Below are 18,000 nucleotides of genomic sequence, written 5' to 3' on the forward strand. Positions count from 1 at the left end.
AGGCTTGTAGATGAGGAATCCATCATTGACACCTACAGTTCTTTAGTTCTTTGGCCACTTTCAGTGTTATTGAAAGCCAAATTGGGAGAGTTAAGGGCTCTCTTAAGGTGGGAGTTTAGTGACCAGATGGCGAAGACTGGAGGCAGATGAAGAGTTATAGAGGGAAGGAAGCCTTGAAGCTAGAGACATGGCGATTTTAGATAAGGGAGCTGCTGGACTTGGTGGTGTGATCTCAGCCCTCTGGAGGAAGAGCTGGAAGGTCTGGGAACCCATGCAAGTTCAAGCCAGTCTACACTAGGAGCCCTTATTTTATGTGGATGGGTGTTTCCCTGGTATATGTATGCTTTGTGTGCGCCTGATGCCTGAAGAGGGCAGAAGAAGGCATTGGGGGTTGGGGATTTAGCTCAGTGGTAGAGCGCTTGCCTAGCAAGCGCGAGGCCCTGGGTTTGGTCCCCAGCTCTGGGGAAAAAAAAAAAAGAGAGAAGAGGAGGAGAAGGAGGAGGAGGAGGAGAAGAAAGAGAAGAAGAAGAAACAAAGGAAGTAAGAGGGAAACGTGATCAACCTGGTGTAGATCAGCATTCCTTGTCAGGACAGGATGAACCCTGAAGGCTGCAACTGACTTGACTGAGGTCATAGGAGACCTGGAGAAAGCGTCAAGAGTACTATAGGTGACAAGGACAAAGGGGAAGTGATGGAGACAGAAACACAGCAAACAGCTGAAGAAGGGTTTTTTTTTCCTTCCTTCAGTTTTTTGAGACAAGGCTTCATTATGTAGCCTCAGTTGCCCTCAAACTCGTTCTGTAGATCAGACTGGCCTTGAACTCAGATCCACCTGAAGAGGATTTCTCCAAAGGTGACAACTTCCATAGGCCAATGTGTACTCAGGACAATGACGGGGAAGAGGGTGGTGCAATGCCAGTTGGGGGCTGGGCAAGGGGAGACTGTGCACCTCACTACTCACTCAAACACTCAGGAGAGCTCAGCTTTTCCTTTCTGCCCACCCTTGGCTAAAGCTGAGGATAAAGGAGGGCCTCTGAGGGCTGGAGGGATCGCTCTGCGGTTAAGAGCACTGACTGCTCTTCCAGAGGTTCTGAGTTCAATTCCCAGCAACCACATGGTGGCTCACAACCATCTGTAATGGGATCTGATGCTCTCTTCTGGTGTGTCTGAAGACAGCTACAGTGTGTACTCTGGACTGGGTGTAAATAGGAAACCATTCCAACAGTGGTTCTGGGAGCTTGGGTGAAGTCTCAGGGCTGTGGGCTGCTGTCTGGATGAACTTACACTGTCAGGAAACAAGTGGAGCTAAGTCCGCCCCCGTTGGCTATGTATGTATGTATGTATGTATGTATGTATGTATGTATGTATGTACGTACGTACGTATGTATATATATTCACTGAAGCCCCTGCAAGCCTTTAGTTGGGTTTGGGGTTGAGGACTGAACTTAGAGCCTCCAACGAGCTCTACCACTGAGCTACATTCCGAACGCCAGGAAACGTAACTTGAAACTACCCTGTCTCGCTTCTCCAGTTCCTGGAGAATCTGAAATCTGATGGTGCTGACCACATCGACCTCTAACAGTATCCCTAACAGAAGTGTTAATGATGCCACTTTCCCCTACAAGGAAGAGTAAGGTGAGAGAAGACCAATCAACTTGGGTGTTTCAAAGGGATGCTTTTCCTCCACTCCGCCCGTGGGAGGCGCAAGGGGCTCGGGCTAGAGCCTGGAGTAGGGCACAGGCTGGGCAGGGACGGGGCTGGCGAGGGTAAGTGCCTGACATCGCCTTCCCCCTCCTGGAGACTCAGGGCTTCTGGACTGGGTGGGGCCTCCCACCGACCCCGGTCTGTCCACTCGCTTGGCCTGGGGAGGGCGTGGTCTAGGACTCCGCCCCCTTCCGCGGGCTCAAAATGCGCGGCGTCCGCGGAGGCGGGGTCAGAGCGCAGCGGCGGATCCCAGCGCGGCTCCTGGAGGCCGCCAGGCAGCCGCCCAGCCGGGCATTCAGGTACCGGCGTCCGCGAGGGGGTTCCTGGGCTGCATCCTACGGGGTCCCATGGACTGCTGAGGCGCTGGGGAGGGTGTGGGCGGTCGTGGAGTGTGCCAGATTCACTCGGCTGGCTCAGGCCGCAGCCTCCGCCCCCGCCTTCCTGCGGCGAAGTGGGGCTGATTGGCGCCTGCGCCACTGTGTGCGGTGGGGACGCAGCCAAGCGCGCGGGGCTGGGGCGGGAGACGAAGGGAAACAGAGTCACGTTGGCAAGGGAACATCGTGCGTGGGTGGCACTACTTTCTCTGGTTTCCAGAAAGGATCCCCTCTCTAGCCATGCGTAAGGGACATGACCCCCGTCGCTCTCCACAGGGCCAGTACCCCAGTTTTTCTTTTCCCCTTGCAGAGCCCAGGGGTCCCGCCCTGGCCACCAGCAGCCCCGACCTGTCCCAAAATGGCTAGGACCTGCTCCAGCGTCCTCCTTCCCCACCCCTCCCCCTCATATCCCAAGCCCCTAAAGTGCTCCCTCCTCGGGCTCTCCACAGTGTCAGCTTACACGCCTTATATAGTCCGAGCAGGCTCCAGCGGCGGCCTGCCTGCCGGGACCCGGGGAAGGAGGGGGAGCTGGCCCCTGACTCACCCCGCCGCCCTCCTGAGATTCCAGGTTAGCTTGGGCAAAGCAGTGCCAATTAACCCTACAGCCAACCCCTGGAAGAGAAAAGAAATTGAGCTTGATGAGGACTCTTCTCACCCTCCCAGTGGCAGCGGGCAGGGTGGGGAACCAACTTGCCTGTTGTCTGCTAGAGGTCGGCCTGCCAGGAGCCCAGCCAAGCCAGACGAGATACCTGCCTCCCAGTGCCTGTGTGTGCTTAGCGTCCGCCCGTGCCTTCTTGGTACCTGGCCAACACTAGTGCCCAGATCTGGACCTGCCTGCCAATTTGCAGTGCAGACACTTTTCTCTTCTTTCCTCACAGGAGCAGGTACCATGGATTCCTTCAAGGTAGTGCTGGAGGGACCTGCCCCTTGGGGCTTCCGTCTGCAAGGGGGCAAGGACTTCAACGTGCCCCTCTCCATCTCTCGGGTGAGCCTTGGATGGGGGAACAAACTCCCTAAGGGTTCTTGGGTGCTCAGGTTTCGAGCAGATCATGGTGGGAAACCACAGGAGCAAGCTAGGACCAAAAGGACAGGAGTGCCCAGATCCAAACAGACACTACAGAGACTCCCAACAGGGTGCTCCCAGTTTCCCCACTTTGGCATGGTATTTGATGCTATTCCACCCCTGGCCGCCCACCTATGAGTGCCAAGGGGGAGATCCCTTCAGTACTGGAGACTGATGACTCCGAGAAGTGTCTTAGTTGGAAGAGCAGCGAGTGGAGCCAGGTCCCCAGCTGGATGTAACTTTAATTTCACTGCTATTCAAGGGATAGCAGTTGTCACGTTTCACCAAGTGATAGAATTTGGAGGTGTGGAGGAGCACGTTCAGCAGGTCCACAGCAGAGCAAGGGTTTGAACTGAGGCACAAAACGGACGGCTTGTACTCTCTGTATGTGTAAGGACAGGGAACTCTTGCCGCCACCCTGTTTGAGGGCTGAGTCTCAGTCAGCTGGTGTAGCGGGCTGTCGTGACCTTTGACCCTGAGCAGAGGTGTAGCAAGGCGGGCCTGTAGGATTCTCGGTCCCATTCCTCAGTCCACCCTGGTGGGGAGGGTGGAGCTGGGAGCTGACTCCTCCCTGTGGCAGGGGGGATTGCCTTATAAGCCCAAGAATGCAGCCCCAGCTGGGATGGCCAGTATTGGCTAGTCAAGAAAGCCCAAAAGGATTGGCCTAGGTCTAGGCCCCTCACCTGGCCCTCCATCATTGGTGTCAGTAGGACTCAGAGCAAACTTTGTGCCCAGAGTGGGTGAAGCCAGCCTTCTAGCTTGGTATCTCCAACTAGCCTGGGGGATGAAAAGGGGGGCAGGGACTTCCTGCCCTGACATCCGCTTGCCTAGAGAGGCCCACCCAGCCACAGTGTAGGCTGTTGGCAGGCAGCTGTTGCCCAGGGCAAGCCCAGCCCAAATGGGCCTGAGAATTTCCAGGCACTACTCAGCCTGAAAGGGGTATCAAGGCTGTTTCTCTCTGGGAGCCAGACATGGTGGTCAGGGCGGGCAGGCATGCATGCTGGCTGTGTTCTTCCCAGGATACTTCTCTGGAATTGCCTTGGAATCTGCTCCAACCAGCAGGATGACTAAGGGCTGTGGACCCTTCCCCCACACATTCAGCCTACATTTCCCCTCTGGGAAAGTGCTGGCCAGTGTGCTGTAGGTCTCAGTTTCTTCACTGGTCATGAAGGCCTTGCAGATGTTGCTGGTTTGGGGGTACTCTGGCCCCTGCTGGCCCCTGGGCTCCTTTGTCAGAGGCCTTAACATGTGGGTGGGGCCGCCCACTGAGCCCTGCCCTGGAGTGAGTTAGGCCCTGATGGGTGGGGTGGTCTTTTCTAAATTGGACCAGCCCGCTATCCCTCCCCTGACCCCAGAGTGGAGGGAGGAAGGAGGGGCTAGGGCTGGCTGAGGGCCCAGGCCTGGAAGATGAGGTAATGTCTGGGATTTGGGGGTTGGGCTGCTCAGTGGAGCTCCCAGGCTGACTCACCCACACCCATAATACTGTCCAGCCCCCTGGCTTTTCCCCTCCTTAATCTCACTAACCTCTCTTTTCCAAAATGGTCCTCCCCATGGTGCTCCTCTCTCCAACTCTGACGGACGGCTTACCCCTCACATGCTTCTGCCCTGTGCACCCCATAAAAGAGATAGTTCCTTTACAGGGAGCCTGTCGCTCCTCCTCACAGGACCCCCACCTTGGTCTTGCCCCACGTCTCTCAGGAAGCAGCCCTGTGTAGGAAGGAGTGGCTAAACCAGGTTTCCATTGGTGACTCACCAAGCCTGTGACTAAGTCATTTCCCCTTTAGAGTGTCACTTCCCTGTCCCCATTATAAGGGGCTGGTCGCAGTGAAATAAAGGTGAGAGGGTGCATGCAGACCCCAAACTTAGCCATGGAATGAGGGGGTGTCTTTTCGGACACTGTCTACCCTTGAGCTGTCAGTCCTTCTGCCTAGCCTGCCAGTGTTGGCATTACAAGTATACCTTGCCTGGCACCCCAGAGTCTTTTTTTTTTTCTTCCCCCGAATTTGATTTAATTAACTAGTTTTATTAGTTTTTGAGGCAGGGTCTCTCTGTGTAGTCTTGGCTGTTCTGGAATTCACTATGCAGACCAGGCTGGCTTCCAACTCACAGAAATCCACCTGCCTCTGCTTCTGCCTCCGCAGTGCTGGGTGTATGCCACCACAGCTAGCTATCCCAGCATCGTGATTGGGTGCGCTTGACCCCTCTCTTGTGCCCTATTGTAGTGGAGCCTCCCAGTCAGGACCAAATCCTGGCTGCACCTCTTGCTGGCTGGGTGACTGGGTTCAGGTGTTTGGCAGGTCTGGTTTTTGGTTTTTTTTTTTCTGAGCGTGAGCAGGGTGTATCCCTAGATCCCCTGCAAGTGTGTTGGAAGATGTTACGTCAGTCCTAGGTGTTCTGTGAGTTGCTATTCTTACCGTGTGCTAGCAGGTAAAGAGGGCTCTGACTCACCAGCTCTCTCCTCTGCTAACCTCCCCTTCAGGCACAAAATAAAGCTGTCGAGTCCAGCTCCCCCTTCTGTCCTAGAGTTGGCAGTCTCTGCGGGAGGTCCCTCTGTCCCTGGCACCTCTAGAACCTCTCGTCTTCTGTCTGTCTGCTTCAGTACACATTGATTAGCTCACCCGAGGAGCCTCCTGGGCCCTTGGGCGTCCTACGCCCTGCTTCTCCTACTACCTGCTAAGTGTAAATGCTCTGCGTGGTACCAGATGGTCCAGTGGCCCTGCGGTTTCAGACCTGTGGAGAACCACCATGCCCCCAATCCTTTTGGCTTTGAGTTGGGAATTTCTGGTTCGTGTGGCAAATAGGGGAACATAGTAGGCCTGGTGGAATGACGGCCACCAGAACTGGCTGATTGCTGGTAAGCAGTGAGCCTTGGTCACCAAAAGTAAAAAATTAAGATAAAAATAAAGGAATGTGGAGCCCTGCGAGCGAAAGGGTGTGGGGTGGGGATCAGGGGTTGGCCTTGATGTGGGGGTGGGGAGCGGTAGCAGTTCCCAGATAGGAGATGGGACACTTCACAGGATATAGGTGACCCCAATCAACCCTGTTAGGCCTTCGTAGCCCAGTTTCAGCAACACAGGTAGGTGGCTGTCTGGGGAGGGCAATCTGGTGGGTCAAACAGCCTCTAGAGAGACCTCAGAAAACACAGCTGTCAAGGCTGTGGTCCTAGCCTGCAGGTATGGGCTCTAGCCTGAAGGTGGCTGTTTATCAGCAGTGTCTGGACCGTGAGGGAGCTTGTGCAGCTTGGGTGTGCACCCCTGGGCCTCTGACCATTCCTTTCCACAGCTCACTCCTGGAGGCAAGGCCGCACAGGCCGGTGTGGCCGTGGGAGACTGGGTACTGAGTATCGACGGTGAGAACGCCGGAAGCCTCACACACATTGAAGCCCAGAACAAGATCCGTGCCTGTGGGGAGCGCCTCAGCCTGGGTCTTAGCAGGTACAGGTGCTGATAGGCCCAAGGGGTGAGCACAGCCTCTGGTCTCACTTACAGGCCATGACCACTTTTCTCTCCTTCTCCAGAGCCCAGCCTGCTCAGAGCAAACCACAGAAGGTAGGTTATACCAGAGATACCCTGGCTGAGAAAGGGAGGGACTTGGATTGGGCTGGCCTGCTCTCCGTGGCCCAGCCTTGGCTAAGAACAGAGGGCAGATGCCAGAACAGGCAGGGTCTGGGGAACGGGAGAGTGGAGCTAGGAGCTGCCGCACGGTCCGGGCTCCTCACGTGCCTGCCTGTCTGTCTGCCTGCTTCTTCCCATAAGCCTGTGCTGTGTGCGCCTACCCGCCCTCGGTCCCCCTGACCCAGAGTGGGTTGAATTCATCACTTCCAAATGGGCCCCTTGAATTCACAGTCACCCCTTCATCTTAGCCTCTGGCCAGATGTGTAAGAGTGGGGCCGGACCTGTCACTGTTCTTGGTGGTGGTGACAACTCCGCTCCCACCTTGGCCCCCACTCCCACCCACCCTGCCCGGCTCTGTCTCTGCCCAGGCCCTGACCCCTCCCGCCGACCCCCCGAGGTACACTTTTGCACCAAGCGCCTCCCTCAACAAGACGGCCCGGCCCTTCGGGGCACCCCCACCTACTGACAGCGCCCTGTCGCAGAATGGGTATGTCAGCCCCTGCCCACTCACTCCTGCCTCTTGTGCACAGGTCTAGTCCTTTCGCAAGCGCACACACAAGCTGCCCGCTACTGCTCAGTCTGTGCCGGACCCCAGCCCCTTAACCGTGTGGCAGCAATCCCTGGCAGCTGGGTGGGGCTTCAGGAAGAGAGCCCTGCCCAAGGCTGATGCTCTTCCACAGGCTCTGCCCTCCTGGGCAGCCTGGGGTTGGGGTGTGGTGTTGGACCTGCCAAGTCTCACACACTCATTGCTACCTTGCCTCCCTGTCCACTGCTCTGATTTCCCCCCACCCGTCTTTCTTCTCCTGTGTCTGTCCCTTTATTTGTCTATCTGTCTATTTCCTTCGCAGGTGCAGACCCCTGACAAGTCAGTGAGCCCCCTCTTCCTGTCACTTTTCTCCCTTTTGGCACTCTGGGTGGTGGCGCCTCCCTGCCCTGCCTGTCCTCCTGCCCACTCTGATTTACCCACCCACCCAGCCAAGCCCTTTGCCTTACCCCCCTTCTTCCCCCACCCCCACCCCGCCTCTCAGCTGTCACCGTAACCCATGCACATCACATCCTGGGAGGGGCAGCCCCTGGTGCCCACAGAACCAGGGGTTCTGAGCTCTACCCTTCCATAGACAGCTGCTCAGACAGCTGGTCCCTGATGCCAGCAAGCAGCGGCTGATGGAGAATACTGAAGACTGGCGCCCGCGGCCAGGGACAGGCCAGTCCCGTTCCTTCCGCATCCTTGCTCACCTCACGGGCACAGAGTTCAGTAAGTGCTGGCCTGGGTCTGGGCGGACTCTCCTGGTCTTAGCCTGGGCCTGACCTTGCCAGGACTCAAGGCTGGGGTAGCCTTCATTTCTCTTGGTCAATGCCTGCCTCTGTCCTCTCAGTGCAAGACCCGGATGAGGAATTCATGAAGAAGTCAAGGTAAAAGCTTGGGCGCTTTCCCTAACCTCCCGATTCTTCCTTTCCGGCCACCAGTCCTTGTCTACTCCTGGCCATCCCCTGCCAGAGCTCTCTTCTGTCCCTTCCTCATTTCCTTCCCTCCTTCCTCCCTTCCGTCTCTCCTTCCTTTCACTTCCTCCTCCTCTCTCTCTCTCTCTGCCCCTCAGGGAAAAGTATGTCCTGGAGCTACAGAGCCCACGTTATACACGTCTCCGGGACTGGCACCACCAGCGCTCTGCCCACGTGCTCAACGTGCAGTCCTAGCCTGGCCCTGCTCAGCCTGCTGCCCTCTGCTTTCTTCTCTCTTACTCCCTCCCAGGGCACCCCACGGGTGCCTCCAGCTCTCACCTACTGCTTTCACAGCCCTGGCCTGAACCTCCTGCTGGCCTGGTCCCGGCAGCCCGTCTGGCACAGGGCCTGGCTTCGTCTGACACTGCCTTCCTTCTTGGCCCTGTGGTACTGCTGTCTGCCAGGTCTGCGCTGCCTTGAGCGTGGGAATAAACGTTCTCAGTCCTGCTTCCTTTGCCTCTGTCTCCCATCTTTTGGGTCTGGTTATGTTTTGGGTTTGGGATGCTAAATGGTTTAGACTTGGTATGGGTCCTGCAGCCTGCTTCTTGGTGGGAGGGAGTACCTAACCAAGATGCAGGGTGGCTCTGCCTTACCCATGGTTCTCCTGGATAAGGAGACCCAAGGCTTGCCCTAGGAGAAGGAGCACACTCTGCTTCCACACTCTACACAGCAGCCCAGATAGCTGTACCCTTTATAGGGGGGAGCACCCCTTCCTACCTCTAGCCCAGAGGGACCTAGAATACATCCCAGCAGTTCTTGATGCATTTAAGCATCACCCAAGGGGGCAGCACAGCTGAACTTAGGGGGTGGGACCATGCCCAAAGCCTCAGCCAGGCAGGGCCTTGAATGGCAGATCTTACAGCCAGGTGCCCAGGACAGAAGCCCCAGCCCCAGCCTCAACCATACCCCAGGAATCCTGGCCTGGTAAGACACTGGGCTTGGGGCTGAAGAAGGGTGGGTAGCCTCCATGGACATAGGGGTGGTGGGCTTTTAAGGCTACCCTGGGTTCTACCCTCTGCCCTTTGGGCTTCCTGAGTACCCCTCTGGATCTACTTTCTTTGGCTGTCAGGCCCCACCACCCCCAGCCCCACCAGCCGCCCACCCTGGGCCGTAGATCCTGCATTTGCTGAGCGCTATGCCCCAGACAAAACCAGCACAGTGCTGACCCGACACAGCCAGCCAGCCACACCTACGCCTCTGCAGAACCGCACCTCCATAGTTCAGGCTGCAGCTGGAGGGGGCACAGGAGGAGGCAGCAACAATGGCAAGACGCCTGTATGCCACCAGTGCCACAAGATCATCCGGTGAGTATTCCTTTCTAATGCTGATCTTTCCTGCCCTGTAACCTGACCCTGTCGTGTCTCATGTACCTATCCTACCTTTGCTGCTGCTCTAAGAGAGTTAAGGATTTGGTCTGGATCCTCAGATCTTTTTAAATTTTCGTGGTTTTGTATGTGGGTGTTTCATTTGGATGTGTGTCTGTGCACCACTTGCATGCCTGGTGCCCACAGACACTGAGCAGGGGGTTGGATTCCCCTGGAATCAGATGGCATTTAGATGGCTGTGAGCCTTCGTGTGGGTGCTGGGAATCAAACCTGAGTCCTGCAGAAGAGCAGCCAGTGCTCTCAGCTGCTGAACCATCTCTGCAGCCCCCAATCCTCAGGTTCTTAATCTTGCACTTCCCACCACGCTCACACCCGGCTGTAGCAGGGGAAGCATGAAGGTGCTAGCAGCACCCTGAAGCAGTGTCTGTCGCTTCGCCGGCTCTCTGAATAAAGAAGGGCCTCCCTCTCTGCTGCTTCCTCCTCGGGCTTGCTCTCTGCCGAGCCTCTGCTCTCAGAACCGATAGGCCACACGTACCTCCCTCTGTACACTGCTTACTGGAACCCAGCCAAGTCACACAGCCCCCTCAGAGTCAGATTCCAGAGCCTTCCTAGTTGTTGGTCCTGTCCCTGGCCTGCTTGTTCTGCCCTCAGCTCTCAGGCAGAGAGGATTTGTAAAGCATCCCCTCCTTCTGACACCCCTGTTTAATCTCAGGCCTGCAGATGTCTGCTTAGGCCAAATGGAACAGGCAGTCAGGACTGGGCATTCATCAGGGTCTCATCATTTCTTCATCTTCACACTGGGCAGTAGTCCCCCAGGGGTGTCTTGGTAGACTCAAGCCATCAGCTTCCACCCAAACCAAGGTGCCTCTGTCATCAAGAGCGAGTATACGTTTGCCCCATCTTGCTTACATGAACAAGCAGCTCCTGTGAGAACAAGGGTCTTCTGAAGGGAGGAAACACCGCTCCTGTCTTCCTCCTGGAGCCCCTACCTCACTTGCATGCATTCCCTCTCCCTGCAGCGGCCGATACCTGGTAGCACTGGGCCACGCGTACCATCCTGAGGAATTTGTGTGCAGCCAGTGTGGGAAGGTCCTGGAAGAGGGTGGCTTCTTCGAGGAGAAGGGAGCTATCTTTTGCCCCTCCTGCTATGATGTGCGCTATGCACCCAGCTGTGCCAAATGCAAGAAGAAGATCACTGGAGTGAGTGGGGCTGGCAGGTGGGCAGGAGATGCAGGTGGGCAGGAGATGCAGGTGGGCAGGAGATGCAGGTGGGCAAGAGGTACAGGTGGGCAGGAGATGCAGGTGGGCAAGAGGGTGGAAGAGAGAGGTGAGCAGGTGGCAGGAGATGCAGGTGGGCAGGAGATGCAGGTGGGCAGGAGATGCAGGTGGGCAGGAGATGCAGGTGGGCAGGAGATGCAGGTGGGCAGGAGATGCAGGTGGGCAGAGGGGCAGAGGGCAAGGGAGAAAGTGAAATGTTAGCAGTGTTGAGCACTGTTGAGCAGCTGTTAGATGTGCAGTTCTCAGCAGGAATCCCCAGACTCCTAAACAGCCTAACAGCAGAGAGTGTAGCTCAGTGGTAGAGCACCTGTGTCACACGCACAAGGCCCTAGTTCTGTTTCTGGCAGCCTCATCAGGCACAGTGGCGTTGACTTCTAATCCCAGCACTCAGAAAGCAGAGGCAAGAGGATCATGACCGACAGCCCAGCCTAGGCTACGTAGTGAGACTGCCTAAAAAAAGCGGAAACATTCTATCAATGGCTTCACTTTATATCAGGCAGGATACTTTTCTTTTTTTTCAGTTCTTCTAGATGGGGTTTCTCTGTGTAGCCCTGGCTGTCCTGAAACTCGCTCTGTAGACCAGGCTGGCCTTGAACTCACAGAGATCCTCCTGCCTCTGCCCTCTAAGTCCCGGGATTAAAGGTGTACACCATTCCCGCCCCGCCAGCCAGGATATCTTAAAAGATCAGCTACTTGTTTATATTTTTATTTATTTTACCTGTATCAACTGTTTGGCCTGCACATGTGTATGTGCACCACATTCACACGACTGGTACTCTCAGAGGTCACAGGACACTGTCCTCTGGAATCACAGATGGCTGTGACTTACCGCGCGAGTGCTAGAAATGAAGCTCAGGTCCTCTTAACAACTGAGCCGCCATCTTCCCAGCCTAAAATACCAAACTCTTATTCAAAAAAAAGCTTAAGCACAGGAAAGGAGCCAGCTTCAGGGACTGGAGGTGCTGACTCCAGATGCCTCTGAGCCTTGGCTCCGTGATCTCCTGAGTTTGCCTGTTTTTACCTTTTGTCGGTTTGGCCTTCCTTCAGTCACAGCATGCTTTCCTCTGGAAACCGGCAAGAGCAGTGCCACTCTGCCTGTGAGGTTCCATTTCCCCCGGTTAGCTCCATAGGAGAGAAAACACCTCAGTCCCACTCGACACCCAGCCGTCCCAGCACTGATGCTCATTGGCTTGGCTTGAGTCACGTAATCATTCCTGAAAGTTCCATGTGTCTGATTGGATGAGGCTGGGGTATGCCCTCCCCGGTAGCTGTCAGGAAGGTGACTCTCCATCCTGTCAAACATTGACAGGTGGCTTTGAGCTCCAACTGAACCAGTGAGCAGGGACGAATGGTGACCTCAAATAAAAGCAGAACGGCAGTACCCTCAGAAGGGAAGTGGTCAAGAGAGGGTTGCACCCACTGGGTCTGCATTTGGCTGCCATGACAGTGGAGACATGGCCAGTAGAAACAGGCTTTCTTATTTCAGACAGAAGGGTTCCCGAGCTAGAATGGGACTCCAGGGTGGCCCAGCAGGAGAGGGAAGGGGCAAACAGCATCCTTAGATGGGTAATGTAGACTGAGGTCCATCCCAGTCCTTACGTTATAAGGTTTTGCATTTGAACCCAAAAGATATAAACTACATTATTGTCTAGAACTGCAGTTCACCCACCACAGGCTCATGGGAAGAAGAGAAGCCCAGTGTGCTTGTCACCCTAGCTGGCCATGGGGGAACTGGTTCCAGGACCCCACAGATACTGGCGCCCACGTTCCTTATACAGAGTGGTATTATAGTCGCATGTAACCTCTGCATATCCTCTGTGCCTCAGCCGTCTCTAGATCATTTAGAATCCCAGTCACATATAGTTAGCTGTTGCCCTGGGTCATTCATGGATAATGACCAGAACAGGAAGTCAACCTCTGTTCAATAGAGACACAATTTCTTCCCAAGCATTGCTGATTCATGGTTGATCAAAGCCACAGATGACAGGCCTGAGAGTTCTGAGGGCCACTTGTACTTTAGCTCAGAAGTCGAGGTTGCAGCTGCCAGTGGTAGCAGAAGGCTGTCTAAAATGCCACAAACAGCCAGTCCAGTGTCTACTGCTTCTAGCATGCAAAGCCGAGACTCTGGAAGATAACCTGAGATAGCCTGACAGTACTCGTGGATGGCAAAGGTGGAAACCCAAAGTAAAACATGGATGCAAATATGTTCTCTCAGAGGCTAAACACAGAGCATAACACCAGGTTTTCTCTGCACAGCTGGGCTTGAGGCTGTATCTGTGTATGTAGCAGGAGTTCATACGGGCAGACAGGTCTAAGGTCTAGCCTGTGACCTACAGGCTTGGGGAGATGGGGACACAGAACAGATTAAGTTTGACAACCTGGGTGGGTTTCTATTGTACACAATGGGCACTAAGGCCCAGAAAGTGGGGGGGGGGGAGAGTGTCTGTGTGTCTGTTTCTGTCTGTCTGTCTGTCTGTCTGTCTGTCTGTCTGTCTGTGGTAAGACTATAAAGTTGAGCCCAGGCCCACCTCTTCCCTAACTTGAACTCTGGATACATAGGCAAGGCTGTTAGGTGTGGCCAGAGTCCACAATGTGACTCCTGGTTTAGTGAGAAGGGGAGAGAACTCTTTTAGCAGCTTCATGCAAAGGTGGGCAGCCTGGGACTGGATAGCAGGTAGCTTCCTTCATTTTGTTGCCCAGACATTCTCAATATGTGTTCGTAGTCTAGGGTGACTCTTGAGCCTTGCCCAAGATGTCTGCATTCCAGCTAGCCCTAAGCCATAAAGAGGAAGAGGAGACAGGTGGCACCCATCTTTAAAGGGTGATGTCACTTAGCTCTTCTGCTTCCATCTTGCTGATCAGAACCCACTTGTTACCCACACCTAGCTGCAAGGGAGGCGGGGACGTATAGCCTTTATGTTGGGTAGCCACATACCTAGCAAAGATGGATTTCATCAGGTACCTGAAAGGAAAAAACTCACTTCCCAGGGATAAAAGTCTGCCCTCACCACTCTTCCAGGTGTTTCTAGTAAGGGGCCTTTCTGCCCAAAAGTCCCTTGAAAATACTCCCTGCTTCTGGCTCCATTTTGTCAGTAAGCTCTGGGCCCTCTACCACAGTACCTTTGCATAGGCCTAGCCTCTCTTACCACCACTCCTCCTCAGCTGAGACTCAGCTATCACTTCCTCAAGAAACTCTTCAACCTCTTTTTTCTTTCTTTCTTTCTTTCTCTCTTTCTTTCTTTCTTTATTTATTATAAGTACACTGTAGCTGTCAGACACACCAGAAGGGGGCATCATTCTTTTTTTTTTAATTGTGTGTGCATACTTGAATGAATGTGAGTATCTACGGAAGCCAGACGAGTGTGTCAGACACCCTGGAGCTGGAGTTACAGGTTGCCAGAAATGGGTGCTAGATATTGAACTCTGATCTCCTTCCAAATTATACATCCATCCCTCCAGTCCCAGGAATACCCTTCTACTGTATTCATTCATTCATTCATTCATCTCCCCCCCCCCCTTTATTGTATTCATTCTCTCCCTCACTTTTGTTGAGACAGGGTTTCTCTGTGTAGCCCTGGCTCTCCTGGAACTCACTGTATAGACCAGGCTGACCTCGAACTCAGAGATTTACCTCTGCCTCTCAGTGCACTACCACCGTGCCCCACACCTCAATACCCCCCTTTCCCATGAGGCCTCCCCACAATTCACTTACCCACCGTATCCTCATCCTCTGACCCATCTTGTTTCTCTGGGTGTGGACGCTGTGAGCCAAGAGCAGGTCTGTTTGATTTAAGCGCTGTGCCCATTGTAGAAGGTGGTCAGTAAACACTTGAACAGGTGCACGGAAGTGGCCTTAATAGGAAGGCAAACACACACACGAGGGAATTCCCTCAGAGAAGGATGCATGCAGAAGAGCGGTCCGTGCCCCAGGTAGCACTTGAGGAAGGTTAAGACAGAGGAGTTAGGAGCTGAAGGCTGGTCGGATGAGCTTCAAGGAGCTGCTCTTGGGGTTGTGGGGGAGGGGAATGACATCCAGGTTCATCCCAGAGCTAGGATGCCCCCCAAGATTATGTTTGGCATGGCCACGCTTGTCTTCTGAGTCAGTAGCATGTTTTACAAATCCAAACTAGGTGTAGCTGGATGGTTCAGGGCTTACCTAGCGTCTATGAGGTGTCACCAGCACCAGGAAAAACAAAAGGTTTCAACCTAAGTATTCTAGTCATTTGGAGTGAACCTGTAATCCTCAAGTGAGGCAGGCTCCACTTGGGCCCACCGAATACCCCACCTGGGTCCCTGACTGCAAACCTGGGCTATTTTGGAAACGGCCCAGGATTGGAGTACTAGAGTCCTAAGATAGGTAGTTAGGCTTTACAAGAGGATAAGGCTGTTGCCAGGTGCCCCATACAGCCTCCAGCCCTGGTGACCTTTATGAGTTCCAGGAATGGCTGTTTTTCCCTGGGGAGAGGTCATCTCCTGAACCTCTGCTTCCTCCAGTAGAGCCAGATCCACCGAGGACCCACAGCGGGCTAGGCACTGTTGGAATAGATCCATTCATAGAGCAGTGGACGCTTCATGTCTCCTACATCTAGGAAGGATTGGAGGTGGGGAGGGGAGGGAGACGTGGCTTAAAGTAGTCACTGGTGGGGCTGGGGATTTAGCTCAGTGGTAGAGCGCTTACCTAGGAAGCGCAAGGCCCTGGGTTCGGTCCCCAGCTCCGAAAAAAAAAGAAAAAAGAAGAAAAAAAAAAAAAAGTAGTCACTGGTGTCAGAGTGGGCCCTGTGGAGAAAGTGACAATTATACAGACACTTAAGCCTTAAGGTTGAGAAGATCTATCTGGGTGAGCAGAGAGCACACGGGTGTGAACATGTGAGCGATGGTGGGTGGAGGTGTGGGGGAGAACAGGGCAGACTGCTGGGTCCTGCACAGGCCTTTTAAAGACACGACCTTCATAAGTTATGTGGGCCAAGTTTGAACTCTACCCTGCAGGCTTTTAAGCTGTCACCTGGCCAGATGCGTCTTGAAGTCGGACCCTTCGATACTTACTGATTGATTAAAGGATATGGGGGAGAGAGGGAGTGTTGAGTCACGGTGGCACAGACCTGAAAAGCTCAGCAGTGGAGTGAGGAGCACCAGCATCAGGGGTTCAAAGCCAGCCAGAGCTAGAAGAGACTACCTCAAAAAAAAAAAAAAAAAAAAGAAAGAAAACAAAAGAAAGAAAAGTGGTGGGTTTTGGTCTGAGCAGATGGAGAGGTCTTGACTGTTGGCTGTGGGAGGAGCAGGTCTGAGAAGGGAAGTCTTGGAGACCTGATGCTAAGGAACTTGTGGTTGCCCATGCAGCTCTGGGATCTGTGCATATGGAGATGGAATGTTTTACAGCAGTTGGGGGGGGGCGTGCCAGCCTTCCCCTGTTCTCAGGGACGGGATGGGCTGAACCCGACTGTGGCCTCTTCCAGGAGATCATGCATGCGCTGAAGATGACCTGGCATGTTCCCTGCTTCACCTGTGCAGCCTGCAAAACCCCTATCCGCAACAGGGCTTTCTACATGGAGGAGGGGGCTCCCTACTGCGAGCGAGGTGAGGCGGGGCCTAGAGAAGGCAGAAGGACTGGAGGGGGGGACTGGGCGGGGCGGTGGGGGCGCCTGCGGGTGCAGACCCTTTTTTCTGTCCCTGTTACCAGATTACGAGAAGATGTTTGGCACAAAGTGTCGCGGCTGTGACTTCAAGATCGATGCCGGGGACCGTTTCCTGGAAGCCCTGGGTTTCAGCTGGCATGATACGTGTTTTGTTTGCGCAGTAAGCACCTCCCTCCTCTCCCCCTCCCACTCTGTGTCCCCTGTTCCTTACCACCCCATACCTGTACCACTGCCTGTGGGATATCAGAGAGCTTGGGGAAGGGCTCTCCTCCACCCTCCCCAGCCTCGTGCGACTGGACCGTCTTTGTCCTCAGATATGTCAAATCAACTTGGAAGGAAAGACCTTCTACTCCAAGAAGGACAAGCCCCTGTGCAAGAGCCATGCCTTCTCCCACGTATGAGCACCTCCTCACACTACTGCCACCCTACTCTGCCAGAAGGGTGATAAAATGAGAGAGCTCTCTCTCCCTCGACCTTTCTGGGTGGGGCTGGCAGCCATTGTCCTAGCCTTGACTCCTGGCCAGATCCTGGGGCTCCCTCCTCACAGTCCCCTTTCCCACACTTCCTCCACCACCACCACCGTCACTCACAGGTGCTAGCCTCCTAGCCCCAGTTCACTCTGGTGTCACAATAAACCTGTATGTAGCTGTGTGCTGTGCGCCTCCCCGTTCGCATCAGGAATAGTGGGACTTGAGGTAGGAGGAGGATGCGGGTTTAAAATGTCATCCTTGGGGCTAAGCTTTTTCATCCTGGGGCTGTGGAAGCTTCATGATCACTGGGAAGAGTATACTGTGGACCCCATGCCTGGGGCTTACTGCCCAGGGATGTGAAGGAAGCCACTAGTAGGAGTTGTGGGTGGAGGGAGGACATGGCTGCCAGGTGAGACACCTGCTGCCTTCCACCACCCGCCACCTAGAGAAGTAGAGTGGAAAGAGGGTCACACTGGGAGGAGGGCACCCGGAGTGCTGGGCTCAAGCCTAGATGGGGATCTGGAATATCCGGGGGACAGTGTGGACACAGAGGTGCCAGGGAAAGACAGTGTTGGAGAAAGGATCCAGGGCTGAGTCCCAGGATCCCTGACAATGTTGCTAGGCATCTTCTTCTGTACCGGAGACCGCTTACTCATGATGTTCCCACCCACCTCACCAGGTGCTGGCGAGTCTGGTTTTTAAGAGGTATTTTTATGGATGAGTGTTTTGTGTTTTGCTGGTATGCATGTACGCATGGACACCACGTGCATACCTGGTGCCCATGGAGGGTAGGAGATGTAGTCATCGGAGTCTCTGGAACAGGAGTTATAGTTTGTGAGCCACCATGGAATGATGCAAGAGCAGCAAGGGCCCTAGACTGCTGAGCCTTCTCTCCTGCCATGTTAGTATGCTGTAGCTGTCTTCAGACACACCAGAAGAGGGTGTCGGATCCCATTACAGATGGTTGTGAGCCACCATGTGGGAACTGAACTCAGGACCTCTGGAAGAGCAATCAGTACTCTTAACCACTGAGCCATCT

At 54.5% G+C, this 18,000-nt stretch overlaps 1 protein-coding gene across 12 annotated transcripts; it reads left to right on the forward strand.

The window, feature by feature from the left end:
- The first annotated feature begins 1,932 nt into the window (after window positions 1–1,932).
- Pdlim7 (PDZ and LIM domain 7) lies at window positions 1,933–17,142 on the forward strand. 12 transcript variants are annotated; one of them, XM_087589918.1, is made up of 14 exons: window positions 1,936–2,003; window positions 2,957–3,063; window positions 6,424–6,575; window positions 6,659–6,689; window positions 7,124–7,242; window positions 7,604–7,624; window positions 7,874–8,010; window positions 8,132–8,168; window positions 9,118–9,179; window positions 9,325–9,559; window positions 10,600–10,780; window positions 16,312–16,432; window positions 16,536–16,651; window positions 16,806–17,142. In XM_087589918.1, the coding sequence occupies exons 2-14, from the start codon at window positions 2,968–2,970 to the stop codon at window positions 16,890–16,892; spliced, it is 1,395 nt and encodes a 464-aa protein (XP_087446044.1). In that variant the 5' UTR covers window positions 1,936–2,003; window positions 2,957–2,967; the 3' UTR covers window positions 16,893–17,142.
- The last annotated feature ends 858 nt before the right edge of the window (window positions 17,143–18,000 follow it).

Source organism: Rattus norvegicus, chromosome 17 (genome assembly GCF_021556685.1).
Source record: "Rattus norvegicus strain SHRSP/BbbUtx chromosome 17, alternate assembly SHRSP_T2T, whole genome shotgun sequence".
Taxonomy (NCBI): domain Eukaryota; kingdom Metazoa; phylum Chordata; class Mammalia; order Rodentia; family Muridae; genus Rattus; species Rattus norvegicus.